The sequence below is a fragment of the Centropristis striata genome, chromosome 1, assembly GCF_030273125.1.
Source record: "Centropristis striata isolate RG_2023a ecotype Rhode Island chromosome 1, C.striata_1.0, whole genome shotgun sequence".
In the NCBI taxonomy this organism is placed as follows: Eukaryota; Metazoa; Chordata; class Actinopteri; order Perciformes; family Serranidae; genus Centropristis; species Centropristis striata.
In genome coordinates this window covers 45,040,495-45,060,007 of record NC_081517.1, presented here as the reverse complement: position 1 = coordinate 45,060,007, position 19,513 = coordinate 45,040,495, and the positions used below count along the sequence as shown (strand labels likewise).

Genomic DNA, 19,513 nt, shown 5'->3' with positions numbered 1-19,513 from the left:
CTTGTTTTCCCCCCATGTGTAGGAGTTGTTTATATCAGCACAGCTTATTTGCCAAACAATAGTGAATTGCTTGTTTCATGTCATGGGCTATACTTGTTTGAATCACACCATTTTCCTTTACCATCTAACAAGTTATTTACACCATGAGTAACATAAAAATCGTTACACTTAATGTTAAAGGTATCAACCATGTGGTGAAGAGACGTAAAATACTCTCTGTGCTCAAAAAAGATAAGGTACATGTGGCACTATTACAAGAGACCCACCTTACTGATCTTGAACACTTAAAATTAAAACGTGATTGGGTTGGTCAAATATATTATTCTTCATTTAACTCTAAGAGTAGGGGGGTAGCAATACTTATAAATAAACATATTGCATTTACGCTAGATAAAGTTATATGTGATACGGAGGGAAGGTTTGTGGTTATTACTGGGTGTCTATATGGCGAACGAATTCTTATAGGAAGCATCTACGCCCCCAACACTTTTGATAGCTCATTTTACTCTAAACTACTGGCTAACATCTCTTCCATTTGTCCATCACTGGTAATAATTGGAGGGGATTTTAATTGTGTTTTGGCCCCAGGAATGGATCATAGCCCACCCAATGCCCTTCCTCTCTCCAAGATGGCTAGAGCCACAAGGGAGCTCTGTTCTGATCTCGGCCTGTTTGATGCATGGAGAATTATCAATCCACAAGAGAAAGATTTTACTTTTTTCTCCCGCCCTCATCATTCCTTCTCAAGAATTGATTATATTTTTATTTCGAGATTAGCTCTGGACAGGACCAACACTTGCTCTATTAACACATGTACCCTTTCAGATCATTCATCAGTCACTATTGAACTTCTGCCACCTTATTATGACCCCACATCCAGACACTGGCGTCTAAACCCATCTCTCCTTAGCAATCCTACATTTTTAACATATCTAGAATCACAATGGGAACTTTTTATTTCTACAAATGATACACCTGATGTCTCTGCTTCAACCCTGTGGGAAACAGGTAAAGCATTCCTGAGGGGTGCCATAATATCGTACACAGCTGCAAAGAAAAAAAGTTCATTAGCAAGACAGGTAGAACTCGAACAGCAAATTACAGCACTAGATAGAGAGTTTAAGGCTACCTCCTCAATATCTATCTTTAAAAGATTAGAAGCAGCACGATCTGCCCTGGATCAACTGCTAACCCAAAAAGCAGAATCAGCAATATTCTTTGCCAAACATAGACTATTCGAATCTGGTAACAAACCTGGTAGGCTTCTTGCCCGTTTGGCCAGAGGCCGTACAGGGATTTATGCAATACCATCACTTAGGGACAGAACTGGCACAGAACATTTTGAAACCAAAACTATATGTAAAATAATGAAGGATTTTTATCAGGAACTATACTCGTCAGAGTGCCAAAATACCTCAGAGCAAAGGAAACATTTTCTTGATAGAATAAACCTTCCCACATTATCTGAAGAATGCAAAAATGATCTTTGTAGGTCGATCACAGCACAGGAAGTTCTGGAGACCATTAAATCTTTACAAAGTGGGAAAGCTCCCGGCCCTGATGGGTTCGGCCCCGAATTTTACAAGAAGATGGTAAAGCTGGTGGTGGGCCCTCTGACCAATATGTTTACTGAATCTATTGAAAGGGGCGCGCTTCCACCAACTTTTAATCTGGCCCACATTTCTTTGATTTTAAAGAAAGATAAGCCCTCTGATCAGTGTGCATCTTACAGGCCGATAAGCTTACTCGGGGTTGATTGCAAGATTCTATCAAAACTCTTGGCTAGAAGATTGGAGGAGGTGCTACCTGTCTTAATTAAGCCAGACCAGACGGGCTTTATTAAAAATAGATATTCGTACTCTAATGTTCGCAGGCTCCTGAACATAATACAATTTTCACATAGTACAAAGAAAAAGGTCCTCGCCATCTCATTAGACGCTGAAAAAGCGTTTGATCGCGTAGAGTGGGAGTATCTTTTTGATGTTCTTCACAGGTTTGGATTAGGTTCAAGTTTTATTGAATGGACTAAACTTCTATACAGATCTCCTACTGCCAGAGTTCTTGTAAATGGCTCCAAGTCTGATGTTTTTCCTCTGAGTAGAGGTACACGACAAGGCTGCCCCCTCTCTCCACTATTATTTGCACTGGCACTGGAGCCTCTGGCAGAAACCATTAGGAGCCACCATGAGATATCTGGTGTCGCTTTGGGAGGCAACGAATATAGAATTTCGCTTTATGCAGATGACATCTTGCTGTTTATCACTAACCCAGAGAGTTCAATTCCTATTTTGTTATCAATCATTTGTCAGTTCGGTCAGATTTCAGGGTACAAAATTAATTACAGCAAGTCAGAGGCCTTGCCACTTGGTGACCTTGGTGGCCAGGCATCCCTGGTTAATTTCCCTTTCAGATGGTCACCTTCAGGTTTCACTTACCTGGGCATCAGAGTATCAGCAAATATTAAAGAACTGTATAAACAAAACTTTACACCAACCCTGGCAGCAGTCAAAAGTGATCTTAACAGGTGGTTTGACCTCCCTCTGTCATGGATGGGTAGAATTAGTCTAATAAAGATGAATGTGCTCCCTAGAATATTATACCCATTGCAAATGTTGCCACTTAAGATTACTAAGAAAACTAATCTAGATATTGAAAGATTTCTCTCAAATTTTATATGGCACGGAAAGAAACCTAGATTAAAAATGAAGACTCTACAATTACCAATAGATGAGGGGGGTCAGGCCCTTCCCAATTTTCTTTTTTATAATTATGCTTGTCATGCTCGGATAATATCAGGCTGGCTCAATTATTTTCTTCTTCAGGAGACAAATGTGGATGCCTGGTGCTGTGCCCCTTTCTCCCCTCTCTGCTTTCTTCTAACTGAAATGAGTAAACTTCCTGCTGAGGTTAAAGATAATGTCATCATGCTTAACACATTAAAGATCTGGCATGATGTTGCTAAACATTCTGGCAGGGGAGGCTTCTCATCAGCTTTACAACCTTTAACTCAAAACAAAGCCTTTCCTCCTGGTACAGGGAAAAGTATTTTCGGTGTCTGGCACTCAAGGGGCTTGAGACTAGTAGCTGATTTATTTGAAAAAGATAATTTTATGTCATTCACGCAGCTTCAGACAAAATACAGTATACCACATAATCACTTTTTTGGTTTTCTCCAGGTGAGACACTTTGTACAAACTAATTTTACACTCCCAACAGACCAACCATTAGTCAGCCCAGTTGAAAGTTTCCTCCTTAATTTTAATCTAACTGCCATGAACGGTAAAAGATTCATCTCCCTGTTCTATGCAAAACTATACTCTGTGAATCCTGTCACTACCAGCAGGTATATGGAGTCATGGGGTAGGGACTTGGAGGCTGACCTCGATGCCAACGCATGGTCAGATGCCTTTGAATCTATAAAGAAAACTTTTACTTGTAATAGACTCAGAGAAAGCCAGTACAGAATTCTACACAGGCTACAATGCACCCCTCACCTTCTAAACAAAATAAATCCCCAGATCTCCCCTTTGTGTGGGAAGTGTAAAAAAGAGGTAGGGACATACTACCACTGCATTTGGCAATGTCCCTTGATAGCCAGATATTGGAAAAATATTGCTAAGGAACTCAGCTCAATCTTTCACAAAACAGTAAAGCTGGAACCAATCTTATTTCTTTTGAATATACATAAGGGGCAGCTCTCTTTACCCGCTGGACAGCTTATATTAATGGGCAAGCTGCTTCTTTTGGCGAGGAGATGTGTTTTGTTTCAATGGATTAAAGACAAACCCCCTTCAGTTACACAGTGGTACAGGGAAATATTCAAGGTTTTTCCTATGGAACACCTCAGTGCCTCGTTAAAGGGCAATGACAACTTATTTTATGGTATCTGGCAACCTCTGTTGAATCACCTTCCTGGTGACCTCGTTGACCTGCTGCAGAAAGGGCAACCATATTTTACCTTCATCAATAAGTCATAGAATACTTTTTTTTTTTTTTTTTTTTTTTTTTTTTCTCTTCTCTCTCTCTTCTCCCTTTTCAGTATAGTCCCCATGTGAATTTTTTGTATATTGTATGATGTGCAATTCATATATGTGAATTAGTGTATTTTTCATTTTGCAGTTTGGTTAAATATGTCTGTGCTGTATGGTTCGTTGTTTGTTCTTGTGCAATCAATAAAATATATTACAAAAAAAAAAAAAAAAAAAAAAGATACAAAATGACCAAAAAAAGCTACAAAATGACTAAAAAAAGACACAAAATGACCAAAAAAGGAAACAAAATGACCAAAAAAAGACACAAAATGACCAAAAAAAGATACAAAATGACCAAAAAAAGACATTAAGTGACCAAAAAGACTAAAACACATTAACACTTTAACACAGTGGAGACAGAGCTGACTTCCAAAATGATTTGGTGACCCCCAGAAAAAATCTTGCGACCCCAATTGGGGTCCCGCCCCAAGGTTGAGAATAGCTGATATAAACAAACAGAGAGTGTTACCACTGATCCTGCCAGTCTGAAGAGTTGTTTGAGCTCCTTCCTGTCGTCCAGCGGGATGCAGCGCTGCAGCAGCTTCATGCAGCAGCTTCCTTCAGACTCCTGAGGAGGAGAATCTCCTGCTGCTCCGTTCATTTCACCTCCGTTAACTGCTACTTTAGCAGATCCGTCCATCACTCACCACACTCAGAAACACAAGAACTATCCTCCTCAGCAGCAGCAGCAGGTTTTATTCAGTCTGCAGCATTTCATCAGACATGTAAAATAAGAAACGAGTCTGGTAAATGTTTCTGTTGATAACTAACAGAGCAGACTGCAGAGACAGATTCCTGCCAAGAATCAACAAATAAACGTCATCAGTCAGATATTATGAGATGCTCCAGTCAATATTTGACTCATGTAGTAGCTCATAACTCTGACTTAAAGGGCAGTTTGGGTTCATGTTCAGGTTCATACGTGCAGAGGTGGAATGTAACTAAGTACATTTACTCAAGTACTGTACTTAAATACAAATTTGAGGTATTTGTACTTTATTTGAGTATTCCTATTTTATGTAACTTCTATATTTCTACTCCACTACATTTATCTGACAGCTTCAGTTACTTTACAGGTCAAAATTTAACATAAAAACATGATTAAATTAAAGTGATTAGACATTTATTTCATTAAACCTCATAACAGTTCTATCTAATAATATATTTATAATTTATAAAACAATATGAGTAGGTTCATTCTGCATAACGAGTACTTTTACTTTTGATACTTTAAGTACATTTTGATGCTGATACTAACCAAAATTTACCAAAAATTATAGGTAGGTAAAATAACCCAAAAATAAACAAAATTACCTTTAAAAAAGCCATAAAAGTTCCAAAAAATATATAAAAAGACACAAAATTACAAGCAAAAACCCACAAAATTTTCAAAAGAAGAAACAAAATAAAAAAACAACTTAAAATGACCAAAAAAAAGACACAAAAAAATGACCAAATTTTCGAAAAAAGTCACAAAATTACAAAAAATATTTACAATTACCAAAAAGTGACAACATTTCAAAAGGATAGAAAATTACCACAAAAAAAAGGACAGAATTAAAAAAAAATGTATATATACTTAGAATATATTAATCAATCTGAGTGGGTTCATTCTGCATAACGAGTACTTTTACTTTTGATCCTTTAAGTACATTTTGATGCTGATACTTTTGTACCCGGCCGGGCTCAGCCCGAAGAAGCGACGTGGATCCGCCGACCTGTGGGCCCACCCCCCGCAGAGTAGGGCATAGGGGTCGGGTGCAGTGGGAGTCGGGCAGCAGGCGAAGGCGGGTACCTGGGCGTGCTGACCCCCGGCTCCAGCGGCTAGCTCTGGGGACGTGGAACGTCACCTCGCTGGTGGGGAAGGAGCCCGAGCTTGTGCGGGAGGTGGAACGGTACCAGCTAGAAATAGTTGGGCTCACCTCCACACATAGCGTGGGCTCTGGAACCAAACTCCTGGAGAGAGGCTGGACTCTCTCCTTTTCCGGAGTTGCCCAGGGTGAGAGGCGCCGGGCGGGTGTGGGGATACTCACAAGCCCCCGGCTGAGCGCCGCTGTGTTGGAGTTCTCCCCGAGGAACGAGAGGGTCGTCTCCTTGCGGCTGCAAGTCGCGAGGAGAAGGTCTCTGACTGTTGTTTGTGCCTACGCACCGAACAGCAGTTCGGAGTACCCGGCCTTCTTGGAGTCTCTGGGTGGTGTCCTGGAAGGGGTACCGCCTGGAGACTCTGTAGTTCTTCTGGGAGACTTCAACGCTCACGTGGGCAACGATGACGGTACCTGGAGGGGGGTGATTGGGAGGAACGGCCTGCCCGATCTGAACCCGAGCGGTGTTTTGTTATTGGACTTCTGTGCTAGTCATGGATTGTCCATAACAAACACCATGTTCGAACATAGAGTTGCTCATAAGTGTACCTGGTACCAGAGCACTCTAGGCCAAAGATCGATGATCGATTTCATTATCGTATCGTCAGATCTGCGGCCGCATGTTCTGGACACTCGGGTGAAGAGAGGAGCAGAGCTGTCAACTGATCACCACCTGGTGGTGAGTTGGATCAGGTGGCGGGGGAGGATGCTGGACAGACCTGGCAAACCCAAACGTGTAGTGAGGGTGAACTGGGAACGTCTAGCGGAGGCCCCTGTCCGCAGGGTCTTCAACTCACACCTCTGGAAGAATTTCTCCAACATCCCGGGTGAAGTTGGGAACATGGAGTCCGAATGGGCCATGTTCAAAGCCTCAATTGTTGATGCGGCTGGTAGGAGCTGTGGCCTGAAGGCCGTCGGTGCCTGTCGTTGCGGCAACCCAAGAACCCGCTGGTGGACACCAGCGGTGAGGGAGGCCGTCAAGCTGAAGAAGGAGGCCTTTCGGTCTTGGCTGGCCGAGGGGTCTCTGGAATCAGCAGACAGGTACCGTTTGGCCAAAAGGGCTGCAGCTGCGGCAGTCGCGGAAGCAAAAACTCGGGTATGGGAGGAATTCGGGGAGGCCATGGAGGAGGACTTTCGGTTGGCCTCAAAGAGGTTCTGGAAAACCGTCGGGCGTCTCAGGAAGGGAAAGCAGGGCTTGGCCCAAGCTGTGTTCAGCGGGGGCGGAGACCTGCTGACCCGACCTGTGGATGTCGTCGGACGGTGGAAAGAGCACTTTGAGGAACTCCTTAATCCAGCCAACACGTCCTCTGTAGAGGAGGCAGAGTCTGAAGACTCAGGGGAAGACTCACCAGTAACCCTGGCAGAGGTCGCCGAGGTAGTCAAAAAGCTACCCGGTGGCAAGGCGCCAGGGTTGGATGAGATTCGCCCTGAGATGCTGAAGGCTCTGGACACTGTTGGGCTGTCATGGTTGACACGCCTCTTCAGTGTCGCGTGGAGGTCTGGGACAGTGCCAGTGGAGTGGCAGACTGGGGTGGTGGTTCCCATTTTCAAAAAGGGGGACCGGAGGGTGTGTTCCAATTACCGTGGAATCACACTCCTCAGCCTCCCCGGAAAAGTCTACTCCAGGGTGCTGGAAAGGAGGCTCCGGCCGATTGTCGAACCTCGGATTCAGGAGGAACAATGCGGCTTCCGTCCTGGCCGTGGAACAACGGATCAGCTCTTTACCCTTGCGAGACTTCTGGAGGGGGCACGGGAGTTTGCCCATCCAGTCTACAGTGTTTTGTGGACTTGGAGAAGGCCTACGACCGTGTCCCTCGGGGAGTCTTGTGGGGGGTACTGCGGGAATATGGGGCACCGGGCTCGTTGCTACGAGCTATCCGGTCCCTATATAACCAAAGTGAGAGCTGTGTCCGCATACTCGGCACAACGTCAAACACGTTCCCAGTGGGTGTTGGCCTCCGCCAGGGTTGCCCCTTGTCTCCGATTCTGTTTGTGGTTTTCATGGACAGGATCTCAAGGCGCAGCCGGGGGGAGGAAGGGATTCGGTTTGGTGACCTAAGAATTGCATCTCTGCTTTTTGCAGATGATGTGGTTCTTTTGGCTTCATCAAGCCGGGACCTCAAGCACTCATTGGGGCGGTTTGTAGCCGAGTGCGAAGCGGTTGGGATGAGAGTTAGCACCTCCAAGTCTGAGGCCATGGTTCTCTGCCGGAAAACAGTGGACTGCCCCCTCTGGGTGGGGAGAGAGGTACTGCCTCAAGCGAAGGAGTTATCTCGGGGTCTTGTTCACGAGTGAGGGTAGAACAGAGCGTGAGATGGACAGGCGGTTTGGTGCGGCGTCAGCAGTGATGCGGGCGTTGTACCGGACCGTCGTGGTGAAGAAGGAGCTGAGCCGGAAGGCAAAGCTCTCGATTTACCGATCCATCTACGTTCCAACCCTCACCTATGGTCACGAACTTTGGGTAGTGACCGAAAGAGCAAGATCGCGGATACAAGCGGCTGAAATGAGCTTCCTCCGTAGGGTGGCTGGGCTCAGCCTTAGAGATAGGGTGAGGAGCTCAGACATCCGGAGGGAGCTCGGAGTAGAGTCGCTGCTCCTTCGCGTCGAAAGGAGTCAGCTGAGGTGGTTTGGGCATCTGGTAAGGATACCTCCCGGGCGCCTCCCGTTAGAGGTGTTCCGGGCACGTCCAACTGGTAGGAGGCCCCGGGGAAGACCCAGAACACGGTGGAGGGATTATATCTCTCTCCTGGCCTGGGAACGCCTCGGGGTCCCCCAGGAGGAGCTGGACGTTGTGGCTGGGGAGAGGGAACGCCCTGCTTAGCCTGCTGCCCCCGAGACCCGGCCCCGGATAAGCGGAAGAAAATGGATGGATGGATGGATGGACTTCTGTACTTTTACTTCAGTAAGTTTTGAATGCAGGACTTTTACTGTAGTGGAGTCATTTATCAGTGTGTATTAGTACTTTTAATGCAGTAAAGGATCTGAATACTTCCTCCACCACTGCATACATGATTTGAAAACATGACAGCTCTTTCTGGTTTCTACTAGAAAATTTTACATGCTTTAATTTTTGTTTTCCTCATACTGTCTGTCTGAATAGAGCCGTATTCACCCTAAAGTCCAGTCTGCTCTGATTTACCTGCAACAATTACATAATGTTGAATTGTAGATTGTTTCTCAAGCGGTCTCAGAGTTTATTCTGTTTAATGGATCATCAGGCAGCTGTGATGTCTGCACACGTTGGTCCTGACGGAGTTAACTATGTACGACAGCTTGTAAAGCGCTGTGACGACAACTAATGGTTGAGTAAAGTCACACATTACTGGAGTCAAGCTGCCTGTTCGTCACTCTGCAGGAGTCTGAGGAGTTTATTCAGAAACCAAACCAGCTACCAGCAGCAGGGCTGCATTCTGGTGTTTTTTTTGTCTTTTTTTGTGATTTTACGTCTTTTTTATGGTTTTTTTTGTCTTTTTGTGTCTTTTTTTTGTGATTTTACGTCTTTTTTGTGTCTTTTTTTGGTAATTTTGTGTCTTTAACTTCTTCTTTTGGTCACAAAATGACCAAAAAAGACAAAAAATGTACAAAAGAGATCAAATTAAACAGTGATGAACTGGCCCGAGCAGAGTTACCTGATGATTATTTGTTTCTTAAGATAAAAAAACGTTTTGTGCCTTTTTTCTTTTTCTTTTTGTGTCTTTTTTGGTGATTTTACGTCTTTTTTGTGTCTTTTTTGTATCTTTTTTTGTGGCCTTTTTTGGTCATTTTGTGTCTTTTTACATCTTCTTTTGGTCACAAAATGACCAAAAAAGACAAAAAATTTACAAAAGAGATAAATTAAAGCTGCCAGCAGCGATGAACCGGCCCGAGCAGAGTGACCTGACAATTAATTGTTTCTTAAGATAAAAAAAACATTATTATTTTTTTTGTGTCTTTTTTGGTGATTTTACATCTTTTGTGTCTTTTTTTGTTTTTTTGTCTTTTGTGTCTTTTTTTGGTGATTGTTCCTTTCCTTTATTCTTCCTTATATCTATTTTTACTGTAAAATAGTAACTTTTCATGTGATAAAAACTGAAACCCTTTTTTCAGCTTTGTGAGGAGGCATTTTGTGGCGTCTTCTCTTCTTCTTTTTGTTGTTGTTGGAAAAAATTGCATGGTAGGAAAAGACAAACTGGTAAAAGAAATCTAGTTGTAGTCTTGTTAATAGTTTCCCTGCTAGATTGACAGTCTGTCTAAAACCTCTGTGAGACTAGAAACTCTAAACTCTTGTCTTTAGATGGGAGCAGGTGGGACACCAGAGTTTAGAGTCTTTTCCAAATCTTTTCTAAGTCTTCTGATGTATTGGGGGCATTATTTGAAGTCACTGCTGATAGTTTGAGAATGTTTCTGCCCTCTGGTGGTTCAGTTATTAAATACAGTTTAAAGAAAAGGGACTCTTCTTATCAGATAACAGAGAATTCTGTATTGACTATCGTCCCACCAAGGCTGAACTAATGTGATGTGATGGATGATTTAATACAGGGGTCTAAAACTCAAATTACCTGGGGGCCGCTGGAGGCAGTATCAAAATGACCAAAAAAAGACACAAAATTATTAAGAAAAGACACAAAATGACCCAAAAAGACACAAAAATGACAGAAAAAAACTAAATTACTTAAAAAAGAAACAAAATGACCAAAAAAGACACAAAATTACCAAAAACAGACCCAAAATTACTAAAAAAGACACAGAATTACCAAAAAAGACCAAAAAATTATTTTAAAAAGACACAAAATCTTAAAAAAAGACACACAATTACTAAAAAAGACACAAAATGACACAAATATGACAGAAAAAAACTAAATTACTTAAAAAAAAGAAACAAAATGATTTAAAAAAGACAAAATTACAATAAAAGACACACTTACCAAAAACAGACACAGAATTACCAAAAATACACAAAATTATTTTTAAAAAAAGACACAAAATTACAAAAAAGACAAAATTACAAAAAAAGACACAAAATTACCAAAAAAGACACAAAATTACCAAAAACAGACTCAAAATTACCAATAATAGTAATTAAAGGGACCTTCCACACACAACACGGTAAAGTGCCATTCATATAAAACTCACATTAAACTTTTTAAATTTAATAGTTTACCAGCACCTTCAATTAGTTTTTCCACTTTGCTGTTCTGGCTCCAGTTCAGCATTGTTTACCATCTTTTCAACATAATCAACAATCAACAAAGACTTCTGACTAAACAAATGAGGAACCATACAAAGCAAATCTTGACATTGTTTTTAATGGTGGGAGTTGAGCATTACAAAGCAAGAGCAGACATCATCATTCAGTCATTCACAGATAAAATCCCTGATGAGACAACAATGCATTTTATGGCTTATTACAGCATGCTTCGTGAGCACAGATGAGGAGTTCAGAAGTTTTCCCATCATTTGTTTGGGGGCAATTTTCTCATAGAGCTCATAATCAGCAGAAAAGAAATTAAATTGTTTTCTGCTGCAAACTGGGAATAAAATAGAAGGAATTATATTCTGTGGCGACCACAGGGAACAAAACAGGACGAGTTAACGAATAGTGTTTCAACTGCCATTATAAATATAGATATATATATATATATTATATAGAAACACTGTTTGCAATAAATTGTGTTCCCAGCACTGCAGTGGTGAAATTATTTCTGTTGACTTTAATTTCTCCAGTGAACATGCAGGTCAGTGTGCGTCAATCCCTTTTATGTTATGAAACATTCCAAGTGAAAATGCTGTAACAGTCGGACAGATAACCAGAAGGATTGTGCATTTTATGATAAAAGCCTCAAATTTGGTATGTTTTTAGCCAAAGGGCATATAGAAAATAATAAGATGTGGAGGCATGACAAATTTTCAATCCATCACTGGCGGCCATCTTGAAAAATGGCCGCCAGTGATGACTGTTTTTAGATTAAATTTCACATTACCAATGGATAATAGGTGATAGAAACATACATTTTGGTACAGTTATAGCCAAAGACATGGGGAACATGTGGAGGGATCAAGACTTTTCAATATGACAATAATTAGATGTGGAGGCACGACAAATTTTCAATATGGCGGCCAATTTCAAGATGGCCGCCAGTGATGACTGTTTTTAAAAAAAAATAAATTTCACATTAACAATGGATAATAGATGATAGAAACATAAATATTGGTACAGTTATAGCCAAAGACATGGGGAACATGTGGAGGGATCAAGACTTTTCAATATGGTGGCCATTTTTCAAGATGGCCGCCAGTGATGACTGTTTTTAGATGAAATTCCACATTAGCAGTAGATAATATGTGATAGGAGCATCAAATTTGATAGAGTTATAGCCAAAGACATGGGGAACATGTGGAGGGATCAAAACTCATGACAAATTTTCAATATGGCGGCCATTTTTCAAAACGGCCGCCAGTGACAACTGTTTATAGATAGGTAATATATAATAGATTTCACATTAATAATGGATAATATACCACCACATTTAGCACCAATATCATAGCACCAAATTTGGTACCGATATGGACCCTCATAAATGATCAATATGGCGGTAATTTTTGAAATTGGCTGCCAGTGACAAAGTGCCATATTGAGACTCGTCGTGCCTCCACATTTTGTTCTATGTGCCTTTGGCTACAAGTGTACCAAATTTGATGCTTTTATCATAAAATGCACAATCCTTGTATAATTTCTAGCTAAGCTGCTCCACTATAATACGACAGCTTATCCACAATAATAAGCTTTACGTAAATCAGTGTTGTACATGATTTTGTGACCAATGTGTTGAGTTCAAGAAACTCCAATGACAGGCTGTCAACCAGTGATTGGGTCAGTTTGACCTGAGACCCTCCCACTCAATGTTAATCAGTACAGATAGCCAGTGCTGCTTACTGTAAACCTGCAAAGTTTGGGCTATCTGTGCCCATATTCAATCACTGATTTACCACTATTTGTTGTCATACCGGGAAATCCATAATAATGCACTTAGTGTAAGGGACATTGTAGTCTAAGTCCTTCCTGACGGTCCCAGAGAGGCGTGCAGGTTTTTATGATCTTGAAAAGGTTACTTGTTAATTGATAACTTAAGATTCTCTATGTAACTTACCATGAATATCTACTGGAAGAGGGTGTAACCAAGTCTCCTATATGGAGAGTCTTGATATCAATGGATACACTGCAAAAAACGTGTGTCTAAAAACAAGATAAAAACAGTAAATCTGAGGGAAATGATCTTGCTGCATGGACAGATAATTTACCTTGACAAGATTTCTTAAATTAAGATTATTCAATCTAGAAATAAGCATGTTGAATGCTTAAAATTAGAAATTAACTCTTAAAACAAGAAAAATGATGTACCATTTATAATCTAAAGTTTTTTTATCTTGGTAAGAAACAAATATGTCAGGTCACTCTGCTCGCGCTAGTTCATTGCTTCTTGCAGCTTTAATTTATCTGGTTTTAAGAGTTAATTTCTTATTTTAAGTGTTCAACATGTTTATTTCTAGATTTAATAATCTTAATTTAAGAAAGCTTGTCAAGGTAAATTATCTGTCCATGCAGCAAGATCATTTCCCTCAGATTTACTGTTTTTATCTGATTTTAGACACACTTTTTTTGCAGTGTACATGGAGATTCTTGTTTTCAATGGACATGTTTTAAAGGAAAAAGGAAAAATCAATGGAAGAGACTGGTGGTTGACAGCCACATCACCATGCACCGGACGGTTCAGTGTTTCTGCTGAAGGTGGAGAAAGAGTGTTGACAAATAAATGCGAGAAAATCTAGCAAATGTATTACACTATCATAAATCATACTAAATGTCTGTACAAAATGACAAATTTAAAAGTGCAAAGGACTGTATCTCATCCAAACTGTTGTTTCATAAAGTCACATAATGCGCATACATCGGCATTCTGCTCCTAGATTTATAAAATGGCAAACGCAGCTTCAGGCTTGATTTGTGGGATTTTAATCAAATCATTTCTCAAGCTAGTTATTTGGTTTTGTAAACAGTAACATTCAAAGAAGTCCTCACTGACAGCCTGGAGAATGTATCGATAAATACCTATCAGTAAACTAAAATGTTTCTTATCAGTCAGTCATACAAAAGACCTTCATATGAATGGAAGCAAATACTGTGTCATTGAGGATGTCTGTGTGTGTGTGTGTGTGTGTGTGTGTGTGTGTGTGTGTGTGTGTATGTGTATGTGTGTGTTTAAAAGGCCTGCTACTCCTCCATCTAAAGATTACGCCTGTAAACATTTCCAAATACTTCCTTGCTTGTCTTTACATTCCTTGTTTACTCACTGCAGTAACTCATCGATTAAATAAACAAATAAATAAATAAAATAATAGATAACATAGAATACATTCAAGTACATCAGTTCCTCAATACTGGAATGCAAGCAGGTTCTGCTGTTGCAGCTTGAACCACTCGACAGTCTGGTTGTTGGCTGACTGTTTGGTTTTTTGGAGCTACATTACGTGCACAGCATAAAGTCAGTAAACCACATGCACCTTGACGATCTCAAAGGTTTTCCCAGAGGTTTTTGTGATCATTTGAGCTGTCATGGAGCTCCGTGACACCAGTGTGTTTCTGAGGTAACCTCCCGTCACACTGCCCATCCTAAACAGGACCTTCCTCTGTCTGCAGCAGCTGTAGGCTCACCGGTGATCCCATGAATCTCAGGGAACACGCCACAGGTTGCTCTAAAGGTCCTTCCAAAAGACTTCAGAGGTTGTGGTCCTCTCATAGTGCAGTGAGGGTGCGGAACAGCTGAGTGAGGCAGAAGACGGAGGCGGTGAGCGCGGTGCACTGTTTGGCTAGCAGCTTGGTGCTCAGGTCCTGGCAGCTGCGCTTGCTGCTAGCTCGCTCGGCTGCCAGGCAGAAGTCCCTGAATGATCGGGCCACGTCTGCCAGACCTGCCACTGCCTCTGCGTTCCTCCGGTCACACCTGTCGCAACCGGAGAACCAGAGGCAAATACCTGCCAACTCCACCAGGGTCCGGAAACTATCAGCCAGGGAGTGAAGCATCTCCTCTGGGCTCTGTCCGATCCCAACAACCTTCTGGCAGCCTGACATCAGCCGCCGTGCCTCCATCTGGAGAACCCTCTTGTTTTCTGTGAAGTGGACGGGGCAGGTGTCCCTTGCATGGCGACCTCCATGACTTGCCAGAGATCGGTCAGAACCGCTACTCTCCAGGATGGAGAGGAGCTGGTCCACGTCCACCCGGAGTACTTGGAAGCCCGTTGGGGGTTCTGGGTAGCGCTGTTGGCCGAGCCGACTGATGGTGTCCTTGTGCGTTTGAGACAGGAAACAGTCAGAGGCGTCGGACAACGGCGAGAGGAGAGGGCTGAGCTCAGAGGTAGAGGAGGAGAAAAGGATGGTGCGTGGGAAGGAGGGAGAGTAGGTGGAGGAGGTGGAGAGAAAAGAAGAAACGGGTGGAGAGGTGATGAGAGGAAGACCTGCAGAAGTCGGAGTCACTCCGCTGCTCTGAGTTCGGCACGAGAACTCGTAAACCGTCAGCTCTTCGTCAAAACTGTCCCCGCTGCCGAAGCAGTTGGTGTAGACTGTCGGGCAACCACAAGCATCCAACGGCACCTGAACTCCTTCAACTACTGATTCACATCCAGTCGCTAACACAGAAGTGCAGCCCAACTCAGACTTCAAGGGCAGGGTAGTCCCGGGACTCTCTGTCTGGGACGGATCCTCACAGATGGTAAAAACTCTGCAGCCTGAAGAAAGTTCTTTCGGTTCGTCTGAATTCGGCCCTGTAGGCCTACAAAGACCCATCAAAGGTCTGTCGCTACTTGTCCTTACTTTCTGTGACTGACTATGAAAAGGAAGTCCTGGCCCGTTTAGATTCTGTGTGGTCACCACAATCTGTGGGGGGAAAGAACGTGACAGATTCATTTTATGACCTGGAATGTCTTCGCCTGGACTTGTGACGCTCATCTTTGATTCGGGAGCGTCTTTCAAAGGGCCGGGAGTATCCATCTTTAGGCCTGAAGGGTCTCTTTGGAGGCTGTTCACTATGGAGGCTGGAGGCTCTGTTATTGGTCCTGGTGCATGATTGATGGATCCAGAGTGAGGAAGCTGATTTTGGTGTTGGGATTTGGGCTCAGTCTGGACCGGCGATTGAGAGTTTACTTCCTTCGTCTCTGACACTGAACAGGGAGTCTTTGCTGATTTTGTTTCAACCAAAAACTCTCCATCTACCTCTGATCCTGTAACTGTTGTATCCGAATCGTCAGAATCCACAGATTCTGCAGTTGTACCCGTTTCGAAGTCAATTGTTTGTGTGACATCATTAACGTCTGTAACCTTGATGGTGATCTCGTCCCGACTGTTGTCCTGAGTCGGACTCTGAGCTACATTCCCCAACCCGGCTTGGTTGAGGGTTTCCTGGGAACGTGATAAATAAAGGGGCAAATTCTGAATCTTCCCCCTAAGTGTGGAGGCAGATAGGCGACCCATGATGCTCGGGGAACAGGACTGGAAGAGGAAGTGAACTGGAGAAGGAGCTTTGGGAAGATCACAGATTGTTGCTGTGTTAGCTAGGCTAGGACTAGCTAAACCATCTTTAGCTTCTTCACTTCTGGATTTGTCTACATTTTGATCCGAACATGAAGAACTTTCATGTTGGAATCTGGCACCTGAATTAAATGTAGGAGATGTGGCACTTGTTGCAGCTCCAAGCTTCGCAGTGATAGAGTTTATAGCTCGAGTGTAATCCGAATTTACTGAATGAATTCTCGTATGAGCCTCAGTGTTGGTAAGAGACTTGATAGTCATTTGAGACTCATTTTTACTTGTCGTAGCTGGATTTGCACTGACGCTTTGCTTTATAGCTACAGCCCAGTCATTTTTCTTGTCACTTGAACAAGAATTTAAGGAATTACTCACCTCATCATCTTCAAAAACATTGTCTGAAGTGGTGCTGTCAGTGACTTCATCGCTAGTGGAGCCAACAACACCGCCATCGTCATTGACACTGGTGGTGACGTCTAAATGCAATTGTGCTTTGTTAGTGTGTTTGCCAATTGGCATCTCCTCAGAATTCAGAGACTTATTGATTGAGGTTCCCGTGTAATCTCGACCCTTCCTTTCCCAATCACTTTGAGAGTTGTGTAGAACTGGTACTGGAGGTAGAGGGGATGGTGGTGGAGGTGGTGGTGGGATGTATGATAGTGGGTTTGACTTTTTAAACACGCTTTCAAGCACATGTTTCTCTACATATGAGTTTTGCTCTAGGGCACTAAGATGTGCTCCCAAAAGGCCGTTACTGCTCTTTTTATTCACATCTATCAAACATGTTGGTTGTGTTTCGGCCTCTGGAGGACTCTCAGTACCCGAGAGTGGTCTTTTTGAACTGGAGGAATACCCTCGCACTCCTTCTTCTTCCTCCTTTCCTTCCTCCTTAGAGCTTACTGCAAAAAACAAATGGTTTGAGAATGGTCCATTCTCTGGTGTATCCTCTCCCTCCTCCTCTTTCCCCTCCTCCATCTCCCCCTTTTCCTCCCCTTCCTCCTTCCCGTCACCCCTCCGATCAGAACTCTCCTTCCCGTCTGGATCCACCCGGCAACGGACAACGGTGATGCTGGGAGACGCCGCCTTCACCACATCTGTGACCGATTTGGATTCCATTGCGTCTGGTTCCATCTCCATGTCTTGTTTCCTGGTCCTGGAGGGGGTCTTTGGGTCTCTAGTCTGTTCACGAGACTTCAAACCCAAAGGAGAGCCGGGTCCATCTGAACAGGGTCTGGACAGGATAGGTTTGGACTCGAGCTGAGCTGGTTCCCCTTCAGAGTGAGTCAACGAGGAGACGGTTGGACTGGGATTCTGGGTTTGCTCTGAAGGTTCAGGATCTGAACTCAGCATCTGAGCATCATTGGCTTCTGCCAAATGGTTCCTATGAGACCGACCAGAGACCAGGTCCTGCTTGGCGGGATCGGGCTCTGGATATGAAACCATGGAGGTGTAATCAGTTTCCATGAAGGAACGGCGTTTACGGGATCTTTTTCTGAGTTGGAACAACGTTTCTCTTCCTCCTCCTTCTTCTTCTTCCGCTCCTTTACTGTCTTCTTCCACTTTTTCATCTTTGTCTGTTTCTGTCACCGACACCGAGATGTCACTGAGACTGAGTGTGCTGAGGTCCAGTTTCATCTCTGTGCGAATATCTGCAAAAGTGAAAAAAAAAATGCTTAGTCAAACTTGTAGTGTTTGTAAATCCGTTTATCATTCGTTCTTTCCATTTTCAATTGGCAATCAACAACCAAACAGTGAAAAATTGACTGGTTATTTTGTTATTTGTTTTTTATTATAACACAAAAAACGAAAAAAATGCTTGTTTTTTCATATTTCAATATTAGGCTCAGATCAAAAATATGAAATGGAAAAACGAACACAAAAACTGAATTTGATTTTAAAATTTAATTGGTCGGGTTTACATATTGAAATATGAAAAAACAAGCATTTTTAAAAAAAAATTTGTTATAATAAAAAACAAATAAACTAACCAGTCAATTTTTCATTATTTGATTTTTGATTGAAAATGGAAAGAACAAATTTATGGAAATTAACTTGTTTCCAAAAACAAAAGTAATTCGTTCTGTGTTGTGTGGACAGAAGCAGTTAATAAACATACTTTAGGTAATACAAATGAACTCAAACCTCCAGTTTTGTATCACTATTTTTTTTACTTGAGGGTTTATGTAAAGGGTGACTGGCACTAGTTCTAACTAAAACAGTTTATGTGATTTAATTAACTAGTTTATTTATATATTAATGAGCTAAATTTTTACTGCTTTGGTCTTAGTCACTTTTTTAGCTATATATATATATATATATATATATATAAATATATGTATATGTGTGCGTGTGAGTGTGTGAATGTGTGTGTGTGTGTGTATGACTAATAAGTATTAAGATTTTTTTAATTCTTTAAGTAAAAAATATCAATGCAACAATGTAAAATACTCAATAAGAGTCCTTCATTGAAGTACTACTTAAGTGAAATTACAGAAGTATTATCAGTAAAATGCACTTAAGGTTTTTAAAGTGAGAGAACTCATTCTGCAGAACAATATCACATATTATCATGTATGACACTCATTGAGTTTATTCTGGTGAGGTTGTTCCACTGGGTCTCAACCAAAGTTTGTCAGGTGATTAATGCAACATAAAAGAAGAAAAAACAAAGTTCTGTTTCACATATTTATATATTCTTTGTGTCCTTTTTGTACTCAGTGATGTTCTTTGTATGAAATACTGGATAATTGCCTCTTTCGACTTTGAACAATCTTTTCAGTTAAACCACATGTGAAGTTAAGAGAGAAATCTATGTAGTGGAACGACTCAGTGACATGTGAAACATGTGAAACATGTGACCAGGAGACGGGACACTGGTGGACTGTTACTGGTCACATGCAGCCACAAAGGTTGGAACAACTGGTTTAATCTTTAATAATGTCACTGTATCCTGACTGAAGAGTAACTGGAGACTATCTGTCAAATAAATAGTGGCGTAAAAAGAACAATATTCCCCTCAGTGGAGGTAAAAACTTTCAGCAGCATGTTTCCTGCTGTCAGCTGAACTC

General features: G+C 42.0%; 1 protein-coding gene across 1 annotated transcript in view; it reads right to left on the bottom strand.

Moving 5' to 3' along the window:
- Window positions 1-14,076: 14,076 nt before the first annotated feature.
- The window catches only part of LOC131973584 (FERM and PDZ domain-containing protein 1), a 38,034-nt gene continuing 32,597 nt past the window's right edge, over window positions 14,077-19,513 (bottom strand). Inside the window, exon 14 of the mRNA XM_059335652.1 lies at window positions 14,077-18,094. Coding sequence (XP_059191635.1) covers window positions 14,664-18,094 — 3,431 coding nt within the window. The 3' untranslated portion in view covers window positions 14,077-14,663. The remainder of the gene's footprint in view (window positions 18,095-19,513) is intronic.